Source organism: Nannobrachium achirus (genome assembly GCF_963921795.1).
Source record: "Nannobrachium achirus genome assembly, chromosome: 19".
NCBI classification, from domain to species: Eukaryota; Metazoa; Chordata; class Actinopteri; order Myctophiformes; family Myctophidae; genus Nannobrachium; species Nannobrachium achirus.
In genome coordinates, this window is record NC_137826.1 from 31,907,790 (window position 1) to 31,929,897 (window position 22,108).

The following is a 22,108-nucleotide window of genomic DNA, read 5'->3' on the forward strand; positions in this document are numbered from 1 at the left end:
GTTTACTATGAAAACGGGCAAATCCTGTCTGTCAGTCCCATCTGTCCGTAAGTTGTGACAGCACGTTGACTGTCAAGACTACTGACTATCATCACCTGGATATCCATGCCCATATGGAGATCCCTGATGTCATCAATAATAAGCCCATAACTGGGAATTCCCATATATTAAGCCCATATATCAGGGCTTGATATGGCTTGTCCTGTTGTCCGGGACAAGTAATAAATACTTCCGGACAAGTTAATTAAAAATGTATTTGTCCGTTGGATAAGTAGCTCTTGGTTTCATTTTTTCTGTGACGCTGCTGGCAGCTTTGTGCTGTATGCAGACTATGGACTGGCGATACTATGGAGTGGAGGGTGGAGTGAGCATGGGGGGTCGTTAGCAGTCAATTTGTTATTTATTCTATAATGTCCGACTCCTATGCATGCATTTAAGAAAGAAATTACTGTGAAATGCCTAATTTTTATACGGACAAGTGACTTTTGTGCCCGGACAAGTGAATGGGGAAATGTACTGCCTCAGAAAGTTAATGTCAAACCCTGCATATATGGACGCTCTATATATGGCCAAGACAGAATTTGCAAATCAAGACTGCTGACTATCATCACCAGGATCTCCATATATGAAGATCACGACACTGACCTCATCAAACCCTGGATATCCATACATGGAGATGACTGGATCATCACCTAGATCTCCATATATGGAGCTGGTCAATACCTCTACATCTGACCTCACAGACTCCATATTACCTATTCTGACATCGCAGTGTGACTCGACCAGCTCAGCAGAAGGGTATACATGCCAAAGCGCCCATGTGCACGCGCCCATGTGTGCGACCTCGCCCGTGGTCGCTTCTCGCCCTTACTGCGTCTTACTGGTATTAATACTCTATCATACAGATTGGACAAAATAAAAAATATAAATATATGAAATAAAGAAGATATATAATAGAATAATATATAATACAATAATAAAGGACAGGGACTACTTTATGTATAGGTAATTACACACCTGAGCGCAGTGCCGGATTTATATGACATGAGGCCCCTGGGCAAGGGGAAATAAAGAGGCCCTTGTGCGCGCGCGAAGTACCGCATACGCGAAGCACACGCGAAGTACCGGATACATAGAGTGGGCGGGCTTTAGACTGCACTAAGCTTTCAGAGCAACTACATGCAGTGCGGCGAGCAGAGCAGAAGCTCTCAATGTTAATACCATAATAAAACAAAATGTACAGTAACTAAACACAAATATCACTTTATTTGGATAGCAATACTTTAAAATGTCATCATTAACTCATTCAGGGTCTTTTCAAAATGGCTTCCAAGTTCCACACCACCTCCCTCTCCATAGACTTCCATGTAATTAATAGTGCACGGATCATGCACCCCCATGCCTAGATCATGCACCACATGTGTGCACACTGTTCACAGCTTTCAAACAAAAAAATCCGAATGGAAATCCGTTCAGGCATTCATGAGCTAGCAGCCATTATGTTTTCTTGAAATGTAAACAAACGTGGCTGCCATGTTTGAAAGATGGGGTTGGTATGGGGGTTAAACATGGAATTTCGCGATCATGCCTACTTTTTTTTTTTTTGGAGGCCCCCCACCCCCCTGAGGCCCCTGGGCACGTGCCCACCCTTGCCCAATGGTAAATCCGGCCCTGCTAGCGGGCAAAAGTAAAATGCAGAGTTCTGGGGCCTCTTCTGTTCATCATCTATGTATGTTCCCACATGGCTCAAATGATGGAAAACAATCAAATATGTTATACAGTTATACATAAAACAGACAAAGTATATACATACAACACAAAAATTAGTATAACCATATGGGGAGTATTATGGTCCAATACAAACACTGAGTAAATGCACTGAAAAAAAACTATAATTGGATATGGCAGAATTGTCTTAATTCTTCAATCAAACAAACTGGGGTTAGTGGTGGGTTAGTCATGGACTCAGACTTTGATTTTAACAGCCACATCAACACAATTACAAAGTCAGTCTACTAACACAGTAAGTCCATAACCACTTGATGCAGAGTGACTCTCAGGTGGTCTGGGGCAGGTCTGCTTTCATCTCCAGGTTCAGAGGAGATGCGACGTTCAGTTTTTATGCTCCATATCTGACAATCTGCACACACACGCGGGATATTCCACTTTAAAAAAACCTTTGGCCATTTTGTCGTCTACTCAGGCTTTTGTGAACACCCTGGACAGTTTTTAATTTGCTTTATTCAGTATTTAGAGTATTTGATATTCATTTTATCAGACACTCCTCCTCCAGGGCCCATTCCTATACAAACCCATTGTAACCATGATAAATTCATCAAAAACACCTGTCTTTTTTCTGGTGACTCATATTACCCTCCTAATACGTGAGCTGGCCATTTGTTATATTATATGTTTTCCTTTTTCCCCAAACAATATTAAAAAATAATGAAAATAAACGCACAGCCAGCTCACGTATGGTTTTTGATGAATTTATCATGGAGTTTGAAGTTAGGAATGGGCCCTGGATGGGGAGTGTCTGATAAAATGAATATCAAATATCTAAATATTGAATCAAGCAAATTAAAAACTGTCCAGGGTGTTCACAAAAGCCTGATTAGATGTTAAAATGAGCAAACGTTTTTTTTGAAAGTCCCTTTAATGGCAGTGAAGCAGGGTCTTCTACTTGAAAGTTTTGCAGTGGTTAGCTATCACAAATATTTGATTAGTACACTGGAAATACAGATTTATATTGCAATAATAATAATGAGTATTGACTAATATGTAGACTAAATGTAGACTATGCTTATAGGGCTGCCCAAGACCTGTTGAGTGACCCTTTATTTTTACATTCTAGGTTTGTGCTTTCTCCTACTTTAATAAAATATTACCCAACTAGCATAACGTTTCTGTCATTAATTCAGCAAGATTTTCTTCTTCATGAAGCCATATTATGGACTTTCATGCCTGAGTGTAACTTAAATGGCCTCTGAGAGCAGTTACTCAAATTAACCAGCAGATAGTGTGCATGGACTATGGAATATCACAGGCCACTGAGCCCTTGTGTGGAACAAACATTTATTTGTATTTATATTTTCACCCAACAAATCATTATTATTGTTAAAGGGAAATTCCACCACGCCTCAAGCCGGAATTATTGTTTTTACATAGCCATAACAAAAGGAAAAACATATAACTAGAACTTCTTAACATCCATTTCAGATATGTAACTCACAAATAGATTGAGACCAATAATAGCTTGAGAACATTTTATTTATAAAATGTAAGTGTGAATATTATATTTGATGTTGGCGTTCAGGCTCTTCTTCCTCCCTACTCAGCACATTAGCAGAAAACCATTAAAGAGCAGGGAGATATACATCTATAATAGTACCCCCCTAGGGGAAACAGAACCCTCAGGGAAAGCAGAGCCTACTGGTGGTGCTGGGAGCAAACAATGCACATAAATCATCAGTGGCAACACTGCAATGAATCAGGTAGGCCAATCAGCTGCTTGGCATGTCACATACAGTACATCTCCCACAGAGGCTGCACGTGTGTGTAAACCCCTCTGCCTGAACTAGTCTTGCAAGCTACGCATCATTTGTTATTTTTTTCCCCTCCTAGTGACCTTTGTATTTATTGATGGAGAACACTAGGGTCTGATGATTATAAATACTAGAATTCCTGTGTATCCCCTGACACTGCCGGCCCTCCATGTAGCTGTTTCATTCCATCACCTTCAAGTGTAATCCAACGGTCTGTATGAGGTTTTGGATACATGGCAGTTCCGGTGTTAGCACAGAGAAGCATGTATGGCACCAGCCATACATGCAAAGTGAGAGTATGCTGAAAGCATATCTACTGTTATGTCTTATTTAAGTACTGTGTTTTAAAGTGATGTCTGAATAAACCTCTGTCCTTGAGTCATGTGTGCGCGTGCACTGGTGAATGAGTCTCAGTGAGTGACACAAAGACACGTGCATGCGTGGTGTCTGCACAGAAGGTCCTTAATGCTGTGTGGGTTGTTTGTCAATGCATACACAGGACCCTGGACAGGCTTCCTTGTGGCCACAATCCTTGACAAACTCTTGTCTGTTTAACCAAAGTAAAAAAAAAAACATATATATACACATAGTTATAGTGCTCAGTGTGAACAGCCCTTAAGTGTAGAATAGGCTAGGATAAGAGCAGGATAGAAAAATATAGCTAGGTTGTGTGAAATAAGAGGAACAGTACATAATTATACATTATTTATTACAAGAAACACATTTTGTCATTAAGACTTACATTTTGTTTGAGTCCACATCAGACTCAAATAATCTATGTAGTATATTTTTGGTCTATAAAAGTACTTTTTCCATTCTGTGTGGATTACAATATACTTCTGCAGCTCGTAACAACATTTTATATCACTCTTTTACAAACACAATTCATGACAGTTTGAAAGATCCATATCATGATCATATATTTAGAATGTGAAGCCTACATAAATTTGACACAAAATGTAACTTTACATATCAATATTATATAACAAACCATTACTGGGAGGAAAGGTGTCAGGTGTCATAGCAGCAATAGCAGTTAAGATTGAAACGAATAAGTACAGGTAAGAGTCGAGAACCAAACTAAAGATCCATAAGAATGAAAAAGAAAATAGAGGTTCGATTCTGACACTTGGCATCTGCACTCTCTCTCTGAATGAATGACTTAACATGCAGTCTATCAATACATGTTAGTGAATAGTGAATAACTGAATACATCTATCGCCAATGAGTACCGCATAACTACTAACAGTGAGTGTATATACACCTGTATAGTTTTTTCTCCCCCTATAAAATGAGGTTATTGTACACACAACTGCACAACAAAGTTCACTGTGTTGGATTATTATCTCAACAATTTTCAAGTCTTTGCTGTTTGCAAGTTGATTTACTGTACAGTTAATTTTCTCTACTGAAACAAAAGGATTCCAATGGCTTTCTCAGAAATCAAAAACACAATGGTGTTCGACTTCCAGACATTGAATCCTCATAATCGATGTTGTTGAAGCACATGACCTGAAGTGTGTTTGAGCCCCCATTGACGCAACCCTTTCCATCCCAAAGGCTCTGTGTAATATCTATACAGGACTTGAATGTTGTGTTCTACACACAATCCTCATTAAATAAACAATCTTATTTTCCTGTATACTTCAAATATAATTCTTGTCAAAAATATACAATGGAATAACTGCATTTAAAAGTACTGATTTTGTAGCTCAAAAATGTGCACAATGTTTTAGCAATAGTTGGTGTACATTTATTATACCGTAGCTAATTGCCTTTACAACCAAGTTACACATCAAAACCACTTTGCTTTTTGGTCAGCATCAAACTGACTCTGACCTAAAGTTGATTCAGTATTAAAAAAAGTCAGTCATAACTAATCACTATTTCCACAAAGCCAGGCTCACAGGAAAAGGCTAAAATGCTGTTCATTTAAAAGAACAGACTCAAGACATACCTGCTTTAACAATAGAGGGTTATACTCTACATGAATGTAACTACCAAACATTCAATTAACTTAAAAGAGCATTCATAGCTTTTATACCATGTTACTATGTGGAGCAGCATCCTTCATATCTCAGAATAAAAGTGCTATTCATATATAGCATGTCATGAGTTGTAACCCAGACAATTATGCTTGATAATGCAACCCAGCAATAACTTTGGCATGTTTTATTAGGTGAAATATATTCAAAGATATTGACAATACTACCAATATATTGTAAAGCAGACATGTGGCAATTGAGTGAGGAAATAGCACTTAATCATGGTGCACAGCGTACAACACATAACTTTTGTTTTCGGTATTTCACTTGGTTTACTTTTACAGATACCCTTATAAATGTACACATGACTGTACAGGTAGGACACCATGCTAACAGCTGCACACAGGTTATCTGTGCACTTAGACATACTGTAGCATGTAAATGTCCCTGTAAATAAATTACTGTACCCAGTAAGAATTAGTACATACCAATGGGCTACTCCCAGTGACACACAGTGTCACAAACATTATAGCATTGATTTTTTTCCCCTTAAATAAAATGATCATACTATACATTTCATATTTTTACAATCAAGTTATAGATACAATTTGTATCAACAAGCAAAAGTCAATTCTAGACATTTGTGGCTTAGTTGTTTGCGGCACTTCAAAAAGGTAAAATGGGGAATATGAGCCACGATCCCTGCTTTCATTTAGACCTTTAAAGGAGGGCAAATGTAGCATATAAAACGTGATAACACTGTCTATGAGCCAGGTGAAATCACAATGCTTTTCTTTAGTGGTCTTTCAAAAGTAATTCAAATCATTGGAGCCAAAAAGTCTCAAACTATGGACAGGACTTGGTGTCAAGTGTGCACTACTTATTTGATTTGGTTAGTAGAGACAAACTTTTGATACCGGAAGAAAATGGTCAGTGTTACTGCAATTAATGAGTGGTGATAGGCTGGATTTGGTTACTTTTCGCCATTCAAATCAGATGCTTCAATTATTGTACAATGATACCAAAGAGTCAAAACAGGCACTCTGATTTCACCAATTCAATAGACTGCTCCTAAATGGTTATAACTTGGGGGAAACGAGTATAAATAATCTAAAAAAATAAATATGTTCACTGAATATAAGTCTATTTCAGTATAGAGGTCATCTAAATCAGCAACCATTTCTGGAACACACACACACACACACACACACACACACACACACACACACACACACACACACACACACACACACACACACACACACACACACACACACACACACACACACACACACACACACACACACACACACACACACACACACACACACACACACACACACACACACACACACACCACACTATGAAAGTATTCTATATTTATATATATTTTACTGTAGCCTATATATAATAGTTTTAAAGTATTTTGTCCCTTCTTTTTTCTCATGAATATGTTTCTTTAGCAGTCATTTAAAGTTAAACATTCTCAAGGGAATGCGGGTAAAAAAAAAATATGGCACGCAAACTTTAAGCCAGATGTCAGAAACAACCTTGACAGCAGCCTTGCAATCTGATTGTTTCACAGTAAGAAACATTTAGGCAGTTTTCTGTACCTTCTCACGAAGAGACAAGGCCTAATGTGGCCTTGTCTTATTTCATGAAAAACAAAGTCAGCTATGCCCAAAATTCATTTGGGCAAATGACATTCAAATACATAGTTGAATTCTCTTTACACATGTTATTTGACATTGGTTGTCCTCCAGCCATAAAAGGAAAGACACATTTTACAAAAACACCCAATGAGACCAGGCCAGGCTTAAAAGGTAAAACCACACTCAGTTTAAAAATGTTTCCTCCGATAGATAATCAATGTTATGTCATCAAGATGTGGTTGTGCCCGGTGCTGCTCCATTGACAATAAACAACAGCCTTCCTATTCCTAAATAGCCTTCCAACAGTGTAGATCGTAAAATAGAATTACAGTCTACACTTTTACAACAGTGTTAACTTTCACTTTAAAGTAGCTAAAACGGATCCTTACTTAGCTTAACCATTAACGATCACCTAGTATATTTTTGTAGTTGATTCTCAGTGGAGCTATATATACAGTACAGTATATGGGTATGATATAACAGCGCCAAATGTCTGTCACATTTCAATACAAGGCATTTGTGTTCAGTAATATAGGCTACCTCAACTGTCTTAGGGGTTAGGAATACCAAACCTGAGTCCTGAAATTCAGTGGTATTACCCTTTAAATGCAAATAAAATGTTAACCTGGCAAGGCTACTTTTACATGGTGCAACTTTGATTGAGATGAATTTAAATTGTCATGACGTGATACAGTTAGACTGTAAGTGGCATGGTAATATTCCCTAATGAATAGAATGACTGTAAAATATTTCTCATACAGCAGACAACAGAGGCAGAACAGAGAAATCTAATATTTAGCCTAAATCAATGTGTCAAATCTATCATCTAGAATAATACTACCAAATTATGTTTAGCATAATTCTGTCATTATGTATGGGTAATTGGGTATAATTTGATTTATAATTTCCTTAAACAATTAACACAGCTAATTTATCTTTCAAAGATTATATTTTATAAATTATATATAACATATTTTCTTAAACTAAAGTTATATTAAAGTTGCACCAAGTAAAGCCAATCTAATAGCCTTATATGCTCAATCTCAAAGTTCAGGGCAAGTACATACACACAAAGCATGTCCAAGTTACAATTACCAACTTAAATGTACTACGTAAAGGATTTTCACTAAATATATCTGCCAAATCAGAGTTGTCTATAGCTGGTAATTTCTGGTTTCTGAATGATAAAGATAGTTAGAAAACTGAGAGGCCCCTGAGAGGATATCCTGACATTTTCTCTGCTGCTTTTATTTTCCGATTTACTCCATATAATGTTGAAAAATATTTAAATTGTTAATTCTTAAGTCTTTTTATAAGGGCTATTATCATATCTAACACATTCCCAAGCCTTAAGGTTACAACTGGGAATCTAGCAACTTGTCTGTCAAACTGATGCCCCACGTACGTATAAAAAACTATTACTTGTCCATTTTAATGGTGATCATTAATGTGGAAGCCTTCAGACGACCCATCTGCTGTTATTGCACCTATTTATTATTAGTCAAAAAATATTTTGCCCTGTGTCAAAACAACCGCTGTCATGTGCTTGTATTTTTCTTTACGTCTTTTGAGATAGTTAATATTTAAACACCAACATTTTACACGCCCTCCGCTTTTGGACCAAAGATTCTTAAATGGTAAAAGTTATAGTTACCAAACCAAGGTAGGTTCAATGTCTCAGCCACTAGAAAAATAAAATACACCAATTGGCCTCATTTAGGTGCTACAGTAAAACGACCCATGTTAGAATCAGAACTGCAAGTCGCAGAAACAACTTACTTTCTTGGGTCACATCTACCTAGGAGTAGGAAATGTCCATTTGCACCATAAATGCATTGTCTTATCAACCCCTGTACACAAAAATCACTGACCCAAAAGCTGTGCAATAAATAAATAAAAGGTGCAACTGAATTGGTATTAACAGTTTTGTCAGTGCATTCCTTGGGTCTTGCTGAGTCCAATGCAATTCTCTCTTTCTGCAGTTCTATACTATGTTGGCAAAATCAGGCCCTACTAAGACTTCAGGCTCCAGAAAGATTATATGAAACACCTTGGCACTTCACTCTCACTTTAAAACCCGCTCAACCCCTCTTATATCTTAGAGATAATAACTGCAATATATTTTTTGAAGCACATACCTGTCTTACACTTTTGATAGTAGAAAGCATTATCAAAACAAATTTGACAGATATAGATATATTTATATAAAATAGAAAATCCTAAATGTAGTATCTACTGTATAGTGAAATCAGCCAACAGTAACTTCCCCTAACACTGATGCAAAGTTTCTATGTTAATCCAATCAATCTTCTGATTTAAATGCAAGAGTTCTGTAGAATACTGACGCGTTACAATTCTCTTTTTTGGCATCATTTAGCAGCTTATAAATGTCTTTGAAATCATGGCTTATTGTGTGAATTATATGTACATAGATGTGTGCACAGGTATACAAGTCAAATCTCTTTTGGGCTTGTTATGTGCACTAAAATTTCTACCAAAATAGTTTGTGAAGTGAGACTGAGAAAATATATCTCTTTAGACACTGAGCTAGTGCTTTACATTTCAAAGGAGGAGGTTTCAATGACAAAGGTTTTCATTGAATTCCATTAGACAATGATTAAAGCGTGAGGTCATTCAGATATAAGGCCATTAAATGTCAAAGTTCATGCTCTGAGGTATGCACTTACCTCCCACTGACTTGTCTCAGAAAAATCACTGCACAAAAAAAGTCACAAATATTATTTACAGCAGTGGCAGACCTACGCAAATATATCTAGTTAAAAGTGTACCGGTAACACTTTAGAACTAATTCATAATACATTGATAATAACCTGAACAAGAGCTATGTAAAATATATATATTAATTCTCATAAATTAGTTAAAGTTTTGTTAGTTTAGTTAGTTGTGCGTGATAGAGAGGCCATGGTGTAAGCTTGGGCCTTGACAAATAATACTGCACTAGAGATTCTGTATTGATCTGGAGTATTGTTTTTGTTTTCCCATTTGTATAGCCATAATCTTGCATCTTAAAAATGACATAGATATTACAAAAATATATCATGAAACCTTATGTAAAGATTGAGTGTTAAGGAATACATTACAGAGCTGCTATGAAGCACTTGCTCAGGTTAGGTATTATTAATGAGTTATGAATCCGGTTTAAAATCCCATTATCTTGTATCAAATGCACCACATTTAATAAGAATAGATTTTATGTGTGAAATATCTAAGATTTCGACTTAATTTACTGAGGACAGTTTACTAATATGTTGACTTAATGATTTTAAATCAAAATGCTCAGTGCCACTCACCAGACATAAAAAAGATCAACTCCTGAGGGCATGAGATGTTGTGCATACAGCCAACATCAAACAAGTGCCTAAAGTTGCCATATAGGTCCTTATCTAAATACCTCTGGCTTAAACAGCCAGAGTGGTAACAGGTGACAACTCATTATGTCTACCATTGAAATATTGTACCATTCCTTACTTGCTGAATCTCAGCATGTTTGAGATTCTGTTAATGGTTCAATGACAAGACCTAAGCTTCGCAACAATTACAGCAGCAAGTTGCTGTGGATCTGTCAAATGAGGGTTCTTCTCCATGACAGAGTGTACAACATAAGCAGGAAAAATGTTGCAAAGGTTACGATATGTTTGATACTGGTGTTCGGGGATGACGTGTCGTTCTTGATGTTCAGAAACAGATGCATTCTCCCATGGTGAGTTCCAAATTTGCTCCATTTTGTCAGGCATGCTACGGACCATCACCCTTTCGCAACATGGCACCAGGCTGTTACTAAGTGGGTACGAGTGATATCCATAGGATTCATTGCCACATGGCAGGGGGTCCCAACTCGCATGTTGCTCGCGGCACAGTGGAGGTCGCCTCTGTTTCATAGGGTTGCTCTCATATAATCTTGAATCTGATATGCTGTCCATGCGTGTCATGCCAAGAGAGCGTGTGGGCTGTGAGGATAAAGGTGGAAGGACATTCTGTGTCAAGGGATAGTCTCCAGGGCAGCTGGACCTCGCTCCTACTGCAGTGTGCTGGATATGTGGTGCAAGATGAGCTATGGGCTGTTTACGTTGGCCCTGCTTAGGTTCCTCAGGTCCATAACTCTGAACCCTGGCCAGTGCTTCACGATGAAAACCACGGGAGAAAGCTTGAATCCTTGCCTGTGCCGAAGATTGCTGCTGCCCCTTAATGCTCTCCTCTAGGCTACTCTCCATAGAGCTTGAGTACTGATCTCCATAAGAGGAAAATGAGTCACTATTTGAATGGCTCAGGCAAGATTCATGACAACGGCTAGGATTTCTGTGGTACACACCATGCTCGTGCTCCATGCTACAGAAACTGTCAACATGCATGCTGCTCATGCTCATATTTGAAAAGTCACTATGCAGAGAGTAATATCCATGGTCACTCACTTGGGAGTCATACTTGGGAAACTGTTCGTTGTACGTGATAGAGGCGCCATGGCTGTTGGTAACCAAAATGGGAGGGTAATGTACACTGGACATGTGCTCCAGAGAATTCTGTAAGAATTGCATTGATCCTGGCACTGGGCTGCTGGCTGATCTAGTATTCAAGGCCCCCGCTGCATGGCTCTTGCTAGGCTGCATGGTGGGCACACTGAGAGCTGACACAAGGGAAGGCACAGAATTTGTCTCAGGCTTCCTAACGGACGGTGCCTCCTCTGGCTCACAGACCACTGAGCGAATGCTGGGGTCAGACTGGCGTTTGGGTGTCACACGTTTAGCCTCAGAGCTGCTGTCCCCCTTTACGCCCGCTTGGCCAGCACCACACTTGGCCAATGCCCCTTCACTCATCGTCTTCACTGCAGACAACTTAGCAAAGGCCCGCAGCTCATCAGCCACAGAGCGCTGAGGCTGGTTCACACGTTCTGGATGGTAGTACTTACACTTGTGTCCATATGTGCACTTTTTCCCTGTTTAAAAAGAAAAGAGTAAAACTAATTAACCCACTCATTGACTGCCCCAACCCGAGATTCCCGAGATATTGCTGTTGGTCCAGGCTGCCACGCCTGAGATTCCCGAGATATTTGTTTTATTTTATTTAATCGAAAATCACGCTGGTGCTGATCTGCTCAAAAAGTAGCGCATTCAGTTTGAACCAGAAACAGGTTCAAGCGGACATAAAAAAAAAAGAAAAAAAAAAAAAAGAAAAAAACAACAACCCACGACCACTTTAAGAAGGTAAGAAAAACATAAAAGAGCGTGGCAGGGAACTGCTAAAGTCGAAGTTTAATGGTGGCAGTAAATGAGTTATTAACCTCAAGTAACAAATAGTTAAAATGACAAATGGCAGGTTATTAAATTAACTTACCATAGGGGCAGGGTTGTTTTTTGTGCTCTGGAACAACGGGACGTCTACGGAGGAAATTCTCTAAGTTTGGACCATGTCTTCCTAAAGGATCATCAGGGGGCATGAACCTAAAAAAAGAAAAAAACAAAAAAAACATTTACATCTCTTAAATGCCAGCTTCTTAATTTAAGGAATTTCAAACAATTTGTTATAATTTTAAAACCGAGGCTTGAACGTAATGAACTATGATTGCTTACTTGTCATTGACAAATGAGTACATAAGCAGCCGCTCCTCAATGAATTTCTTCCACTCTGGTTTCTCATTTTGCAAGTCCCTGTAGTTGTCATTTGATACAATAATTCCATCAGAATCACAAGCCAGCTTCACTATGAAGCGATCATCATAGCAAACCACTCTCCTTCCCTGAACTCTTCGAGATGGGGTGAACACCAGAATCTTCTCTTTTTCCAACTTGCGTAAAATCTCTTGATCTGTAAGAGATTTTTCAACAGGTTTATTACATCCCCAGTCTGAGTAGCATGTTTTATAACGTATGCCCCCACCCTCCCCCAGTGTGTGTCCCATATTAGAAACAAGCACTTCTAATTAATGAATGTGCAATGCATCCAGTTTGAGAACTGATGACAGTCACTGTGAAAAACAGAACGAGTGTGAAGCACTGCTAGGGCAGCACAGTTTTGTATGAGGAAAATCTTTTAAACAATTTATATTATTTATCATATTTTCATTTTCAATTATCAGTGTTGAGGGCATAGTGATTTATTTTTTGTACACCGTGTGCAATCTCACTGAAACACAAACAGGGCTTTTTCTCTCTCATATAGCTCATACAAATGGTACGATTATAATACTGAGACCCCAGCAGTGTCTATGCTAGTTCACTTCACAGCGCTAAATACAAATAAATTAAGCATGTCCGAGGTTATGAGTGACAGCCTGTCACCATGTGTCAACATATGTGTGTCTGCTACCGAGGAGATGAAATGGACTGTGTGGCATTAGTGAGTTTTGAAAAATATTCAAATAAGCAGCTGTAGATGTAAATTGAATAAATATTGAGCAACTAATGACCTATTTATTGGCTAAAATGAACAGGTTATTTACAATCACAGTGATGTTGAATACAGGGGATGCACAATAGTCAGTCCATTATTCTGACGTCCCAAATAGTCAGACAAATATTAGAGTAGTGGGATGTTAGGGTTAAGCATACTTTTTGGGGTTAAGGTTAGGATTAGGCTTAGTCATAGTATAATGAGTGCCTATGTGCCGTCAGACAAATAACAACAAAAAATAATCAAATTCTAAAAAAGGACGCAATAAACTCACTACTGGTGCGATCAGGGGACAAAACTATTTTTACCCTGATATTGCTCGATTGCAAACAACAAGTTGAAATCGAGTTGAAATATTTAAAATGTTTACAAAACTGATCAATGTTTAAAGCGATAATGACCAAACGGCACACACCGCCCGGCAGTCTTTCAAACCCCACTGTGTAGCCAGCAGAACCATTGGATCTGCGTGTAGCCTACAATGAGTGTGCGACTGTGCGTCCATGTCACATCAGTCTCCTGTCTATGTAAACAAGCCAAAACACATTCCATATTCATAACTTGACCATGACACGGCAACGTGGCGCGCTAGATGTGTTATTTTTAGCGCAACACCCGAGCACAGACAAGCAAACATAAAATGTTTTTTTTGTCTTTTAGTTCTCCTGGATCTCTTCTCCACTAGTCCCTCCCTAACATTTTTATCTAGTTTTTAGGCTATTTGTTGACGAAATTGTCATTATATTTAGTCTTAGTTTTAGTCACGATAGCTTAGTTTCTATTACGTTTTGAGTTAGTTTGTCAGTGAAAAAAGGTAGTCAAACATTTTCGTCATAGTTTTAGTCGACAAAATTAAAACTGGTGTCAGTAATTTACATAATAGAGTGACCAATTATTTTACCTACATTATGTGCATAACTTTTGATGCAAAATAATAGTTCAGTATTTACGTAAATACGGCTTTATAGGAGCTTTATTTACGCCTGCTCCTATTCAGAGCACTGCACAGTCCAATTGGTTTGACACTCTGTGCTCAAGTGTAAAAGTTGATGTTTTCTCAACTTATGATGCTACGCTTTTTGCTGTAGAAAAGCATTGAGACGCTTGTGTCCGTAAATGCTCAATCAGAACGTGCCGGCGTGGTGGCGCTGCTGGTGTGAATTGAGTGTGATGGTTGCACAGAATTTCTTTAGGAAAAAACAACTTTGCTTTACTACCTGTGATAGGGGCATCAGGCCTTGACTGCTCTTTCCTCCAGGCCGGGACAAACACAGTGATGTCTTTGTGTCCCTTCTCCCTGAACCATTCCACAGCCAATTGTATACCACGGCAAGAGAACACTTCTTTGTTTCCATGGCTACAAAACAAAGCAACACAAAACCAACAGGTACATTGTCTACTTTGAAGAACATATAATGAGGATCAAATCCATTTTCCAGGTAGGTGCTGAACGTCAAACGACAAAACTTAAGTTGAGAAACAAAAATAAAAGTTTGCACACTGTAGCTCCCTTTGGCATATTTATTTTTGGTACCACCAGAGTGGGCTGAGCGACTACTTTAAAGAACATCCATCCACACAATACCAATTGGTAAAGGTCTGCTGAAAAGAAGATGTGTTAAAAGAAGTGTCAAATAGCCTACTCCAATACAGCTGAAGTAAAGACTTAAAGTGATAGTTCACCTATTTTTGACATGAAGCTGTGTGAAATACTTGCCATTAAAATAGTGGTTACAAATGTATTAATTCATTACCAGAGTCCTGTGGTCAGAGTTCTGGTCAGTTTTAGATGAATATAAAGTAGTTCCGGTGATTTGGCTGGGGCTCATGGCCCAATCATTAAAAATAGATGAATCCACAAAATTAGCTTCATTTGTATTGTTGACCTACGGTATTTCTACCAAATAGACCAACTTTCGTTCAACTTTGACCCCTCTGTCACATGGTACTATTTTTTGTGTCCAGTATCACTACGCCGCTGCAACGTATTTCCCCAAAACAAGGTGCTTTGCAGGCAGCTGAACAGAACGAAACCTCGCTCTATATGGTAGAAATAGGTCAACAATACAAATGACGCTAGTTTTGTGGATTAATCTATTTTCAATGATTGGGCCACGCCAAAGGGCCCCCACCCCATTGGAACTACTTAATATTCATCTAAAACTGACCAGAACTCTGACCACGGGACTCTGGTAATCAATTAATACATTTTAACCACTATTTTAATGGCAAGTATTTCACACAGCTTTATGTCAAAAATAGGTGAACTATCACTTTAAGTATGATTGTGCATGATGTTAGTGTCTTACCTCATCGCCACATTTGACGCATCAATGACGATGGGCCTGAGGTTGTCATACATTTCCACAGGTTCTTCTTCCAGTGATGCTTCTGGACTAACCACCTCTTTAACACAGGGGGTCCCCGTCCAAGATGATGCTGTGGCTGTACCGATGCTGGCTTGAATTTCAGGCTCCATCTTGTTACCTAGCCTCACCAACTCAGCAAGAATATCATTAATGAGAGCAGCAGCCCCCAGCTTGTTAAGCACAGCCTCTACCTGTTCCCCTGAGTATCCCAACTTCAAGGCAAAGTCCATTTTGGTTTGGTAGTCCCGATCACTGGCATGCCAGCGATTGGTCCCCGGTCCATCGTTTGAATCGTCGACATGCACAGTGCTAGTCTGGGAGAAGCTGGGACGGTCAAGGCATGGAGAGCGGCAGAGCTGCCGGTGAGGTTTTGTCGCAGCAAAGGGCTCCCCACTCCTATAGCCGCTGTCGCTCACCTGCAGCCGCTGCCGTGCCTGTTCTTCCGACTCACTATCCGAGCTGCTGTCATCCTCCGAGTCACCACTGGCATGCTGGGCCTCACTCGAGTCAATGGCCTCCTCCCTGCATGGGCGTTTTTCCATTTTGAGGCGCTCCACAATGGACCATGTTGACATCACGTTTGCATTGCCACCTGAGATTTCCACCACATGATTCTTCAACTCCACAGCAGCCCAGGTGTCATGTTCACTTGTTGACTTCAGCACTACAGGCAGCCTGCGTAGGGTCAAAGTGATGTGGTCTCTCCTCTGTGAGCGGACAAATTAAAAACACTACGTAAACCTGAAAGTACAAAACACAGAAATACCAATTAGCAATATAGACCCACACTCAAAGCAAACGTTTTTATATGGTCTGGTTTCATTAAACTGGAAAAGATAACGTAATGGAAATCTGTTGCATTAATTTCAAGCTTGCAACAGAAGTACAGAACAGATCACAATTTTGCTTTTTTGTATAATTTCTACATTACTCAAAGTAAGTGAAAAGAATAGTAGCTACAATAATGTGTTCTAAAAAGATACAGAAGTTGAACTTGAAATAACTGAGAAATAAATGATATGCACCCTTTGTCTACTGAAACATGATGCCTGCCAATTCTCTGAGGGCTGAAAACCAGTTTTCAGGTATTATTAGGTTTAATAGGAGAACCAAATTGAAGTTCTTAAAACCTTATTTTAAGCCTACAGAACTATTATTCATACACATCATTTCCTTGTGTCCTTCCTGATAGTATGCATGCCACAATTCTTTATTTTTTACATTTTGAAAACGAAATAATAACAATCAGACTACATACTTGAATTTGTTCATATGTAAAAAATGTGTAATAAAACTTCTGTGTGACTAATAGCTGGATTCACCATTGGGAAACCCAAGCTCTACTTTCCCCCAGCCTGCAAGTAAAATACGACCATTCTATCTTCAAGAGGCTCAGCCCATTACATGCGTTGCCTAGCAACACAGCCCTGTCATCAGCTAACTCCCTTTTACCAGTCACGACTAACACAAACAGCTCATCATCTCTCTAGGCAGCCAGTAAATGCAGAACATTTTGGCCTACAGAAAAACTCCATGCCAAAACTCTGGAACCAGCAATCGTGCAAACCAAAATTTACCGGATTTTGGGTTCTGATGGTGGTATACTGACCAGCACATGCATGTGTGCGTGCACACACACACACACACACACACACACACACACACACACACACCCACACACACAAATATTACTGTTCCAAATCTCTGTTCCATTTCCTAGGAAGAGACATAACATTCTTTAAAAATATAACATTGTAAACCAAAATTGCTGAGAAAGGTGTTGTTATACTGTATATACAATAGCATAACCTTCTGCCGTGTTCAAGTTTCATGACACATCTATGAGGAACAGCTAGTCCAGTCGTTTTCCCTCCACCTCCACATTCACGTGCTTAGACACAGCAAGGCCTCTCAACACCATCTTTGCACATGCACAGGCTTGTGCAGGTCTGTTTCATAGCAACAAGTGAAGCAGGTCCCTTAAGCCCCCTTTGTACAGCTGACCCCCCTCCCCTGTCTGGACATGGGATAAAGTGTCCAATTCATATTTTTCTTTGCCAACTAAACAATTTAAAATTTGACAAACGGTTAGCCTGTTGCGTGTCTCGACTCTCTATAATTATTGTATTGTGCAGGTCTTTTTTGTGTACTTGTGTGAAAAGACGTTTAGAGTCTAGACAAAAGGGTTACTAGACACTTAGGCAACAATTTGTTATGAGATGACAGACAAGCATATTGGTTCGTAGCTTCAAAGTAATCGGTCGTCCAAGGCAAGAACAGTGTTGTAAGCCACTCATATAGGTTGGGATTTTTGTTGTTGTCCTTATTTACCCAGGGAAAGCTGCAGAGCAGACACACATTACAACCTGGGAGCTGACCAGCACAGCACACCCACACAAAGTCTTATACTGGGGCTCAGTGCCTTGCTCAACGGCACTTCAGTGGTGGAGGGTAAGTGGTGGCCATCCACTTCCCCGCCCCGATATGTCCTGCCGGTCCAGGGAATCGAACCTTTCAGTAACAAGGGCGTTCCTCTAACGTTTAGGCCACAGCTGCCCACAATAAATCATATTTCTTATTGTTAAAATTAGCTTAATTTGTAGCCAGATACACCAAACATAATGAGAACGTCATCAGGAATAAAGTGTCTGATATATTTTCAGAGTTTACTTTAGTTGTAACTTTGTTAATGTGTGTAAAATATGAACCCTTGGTCCATTTACACTGTTTGCAGGTGGATTCACTATAACCTACCTGACACACTAGGGCACCATGCATAATGCATTTTATGTGCTGTGTCATGAACACAATGTTTATATACATTTGCTACTCAGGCTAGTTCTGGCTGGACGGAGATGCTCATACTGTTTATTTCTTTAATGAATGTATTGTGTGTGTGTAGCCCAAGTTAGATTTCACAAAAACAACTGATCAAACTCAAGACTGTTTGATAAGTTGTTTCTGATGCCTTTTATATTCAATAGACAATCAACTTCCCAGCTACAGTAGTGATGCTTCAATCTGCAACCAGCCACTCATGCAACCAGAATTAACAAACACCAAATCCAATCTGAATTGCCTATACACACATTTATTAACCAATAATAGTACACAAGAGTGCTATATGAGATGTTGGTGTTCTGCGATTGTAAGCATAATGCTGAGTGCAATAAATTAGCACACCAGTGTAAATGTCTCACAGAATAGCATTCCAGAGTCCCTCTTATGTATTATTGTGATGATGCTGCACTTTCATCAATATTTATTCAGCAGGGGTTCAGGTGATTAATGTATAAAATACATTTAGAATTTTCTTTCACACAATTATTACCTTCTTGTAATAAATCTGAGGACCCACTGGGGTCCCTCTATTACTGCATCTGATTGTGACTTGTGGAGTGCAGACATTATGCTGTATAACAATCTTCAGAAGTTCTGACATCACTGTAGAGCTGCCCAGAGTCCAATGAAACAGTCAACCCCACTTCATGTTAAACAGATGATTTGCTTATTTCATGCGAGTCATGGCTTCGTAGTCCCTTTCAAACCTACAGTCAGCTGCTAGAACTGGGAAATAACGAAGTAACATGAACATCCAATGTAGAATATTGGTCAGTATATAAAAGTGAAGTAGATAACACAATTTTCGTTTGTCAGAGATTTGTCTCAAAACATGGTTTAAAATGCTTAACGTGGTGTGTGTTGTTGTATAGGCTTTTGTGCTGAAATAAATTGAGACCACAAGTGAAACCCAGAAGAAAGATAAATGTCTGTGTTCTTCTCAAAGCCATGGAGTCACCCTTTATGATTCATAACCTTACTACAAACTGCATGACAATGCGCAATTGAACCCCGTCCCCGATGAAAAGTCCCTTAAAATTCGATGGACACAAAATTAACTGACGGAGGTTTAGCATATATCACAACAGCAGCATCCTAAGTTCATGGACATCACGTTTGCTATAACCTGCAAGTGATGTCCGCAGAATATCAACCCATTGGGGTTAATACACTTTTTCTTGCGTTTCAATATTTGTGGGATGAGACTATAGATAATTGTCTTGACATCTCTCTATAGGCCCTGGACATAACACATAACAGTTAGCTAGCCAATTTAGTTAGCCACCAGTTAAGCAAATAAATGATCCTTCCTAGATCTGCGTTTCCCTTTGAATCACAGCCATACATGTTAGTTAGTGCGCCTATTCCACTAGCTATAGTCAGGCCACTCCATCTACTATAACAGTTAAGGTAAGCTAGCTATATAGCCATTAGCTACGACCAACTTAACAGCTGACTTTCGATATCCAAAAGGTAACACATTGACATTGATAATGTTATTTAGCTCTTTAACGTTGGCTAGTTAGCCTGTGCTAACGTTATTATCGGCAATCTCGCAGTGACTTTAACTTGAGTTAAAGTGTATTGAGGGTTTCAGTTCCCCACAAATGGCAAAAACCCCGATTCTAACCCAATAGTCACCAGGAACGCGTATACTAAATCCAAAGCACACTTATGATTTGTAACGGTGCAGATCTTACCTTGTTGCTGTCATCGTGCTTCCCCTCCGCGACAAACGTTACACTGCTGCCATTTGTGCTGCTGTCGCAGTTTGACCGGGGTTGCCAGAGTAGTGAGATAGAAACGCGCGAGCTAAGCTGCGAAAAAATGAATCCAAAACCAGTGGTGGTGTAAAGTAACTATTTATTCAAGTACTGTACTTAACCTAAGTACAATTTTGAGGTAGCCTATTTGTACTTCACTTGAGTATTTCCAATTTCCAATACTTTTACTACTACTCCACTACATCCAAATATACTTTTATTCCACTACATTTATTTGAAAAAGTAATTACTTTACTTTAGTTACTTTGCAGGTATACATTATATGATAAAACATACTTTAGCCCTATTTTTACCATGGCTATTTGAAAATAGCTGATCTACAAGCTCACAAAGCGCACATCGCGATGCGTTGTGAGTTTGTAGATCAGCTAAACATTTTGTACTTTCCTTTTGGTAGGTCTACATTTGATGCCAATACTTTCATATTTTTACTCAAGTACATTTTGAATTCCAAAATACTTGTAACAGTATTTCTATTTTGCAGTATTGATACTTAATACTTAAAGTAAAATGTGGGCAATTTTTCCACCACTGTCCAAAACAAGCTACAGGGGGTTTCCCTGCCACCATTGTACTAATTATATCAGTAATAGTATGAAGAGCAAAAGAAAATACAAAACATTTAAGGCCATTTAATTTAACAAGCTTTTCAAGCTTGTTTGTTGGCTGACTTCAACTACATCCATCTCCAACATTGGAGAGACAACAGTAGGGACTAGGTAATAAGAGTGGGCTGGGCACCAAACCATTGTGGGCACTTGGTAAATTGGACACCAACACCCTAAATAGAGTTATCCCCAAAAGTTCTCTTCTGATTGAGAGAGGAGAGGGGTGCTCAGCCTTCTCAGGTGCCAACTCTGCAATGTTTTTATTATATTTTAACAATTGCTTTGGCAATGTAAAAACATGTTTTCTTATGCCAAAAAAGCTAATTTGAATTGAATTGGAATAGATACTGTCGAATGTGGACTTTAGGTCTTGGACCAGTCCGCAGGACAATTAATGGCTACCCTACGGTGTAATATGGTATGTTTTGGATATGAACGTCGAGTAAACATGTGAGGCTCCTCAGAATCAAGTCTATTCATTCATGAGGCGTCCTGATAGTGAGACAGTCATTATAAACTTTAGTAATCGAGTCATTATAAAATAGTAAAGTCATTTTTTAACTGCTAACTGAAACCTCAAAATCAAATAAGTATATCAAATATTATAGTTTTCACTTGGTTCCATAAGACAATGAGCCATACCGTACCTTTTTAAGCCAGGTTGCAATTCAGGCATTTTGAATTTTCATGTATTGGTTTAACTGGAGTGGAGCAGTGCTGAACCATTGTACATTAAAATTCATATTATAAGTAGCTGCAGCTGTCTCTCTGTACAGATTTGGCCATGTTCAAATTCCATTACCTATACGATATACCGTATGTAATATGTTTTGAACTTGGCCATAGGATAGGTCCTACACTATGCGTTCTGAAAATAAAAAGGTTCACATATTTGTGTCACGTGATGTTTATTTCAATG

The 22,108-nt window shown here is 38.9% G+C and overlaps 1 protein-coding gene across 1 annotated transcript; it reads right to left on the reverse strand.

The window, feature by feature from the left end:
- Positions 1–10,300: 10,300 nt before the first annotated feature.
- zc3h12b (zinc finger CCCH-type containing 12B) lies at positions 10,301–20,574 on the reverse strand. The gene is made up of 6 exons (XM_080749845.1): positions 20,498–20,574; positions 15,897–16,697; positions 14,805–14,944; positions 12,768–13,002; positions 12,532–12,638; positions 10,301–12,133 (listed from the first exon to the last, which is right to left on the reverse strand). Exons 2-6 carry the CDS (start codon positions 16,529–16,531, stop codon positions 10,710–10,712), a joined length of 2,541 nt encoding a protein of 846 aa, XP_080605971.1. The 5' UTR covers positions 16,532–16,697; positions 20,498–20,574; the 3' UTR covers positions 10,301–10,709.
- Positions 20,575–22,108: the final 1,534 nt, after the last annotated feature.

Excerpts from the sequence above, each read along its gene's own strand:
- zc3h12b (XM_080749845.1), bottom strand. The coding sequence starts at position 16,531 with ATGTCAACATGGTCCATTGTGGAGCGCCTCAAAATGGAAAAACGCCCA. Across the intron at positions 14,945-15,896 it reads GCGTCAAATGTGGCGATGAG|CCATGGAAACAAAGAAGTGT; the intron begins GTAAGACACTAA and ends TTTGTTTTGTAG. Across the intron at positions 12,639-12,767 it reads TACTCATTTGTCAATGACAA|GTTCATGCCCCCTGATGATC; the intron begins GTAAGCAATCAT and ends TTCTTTTTTTAG.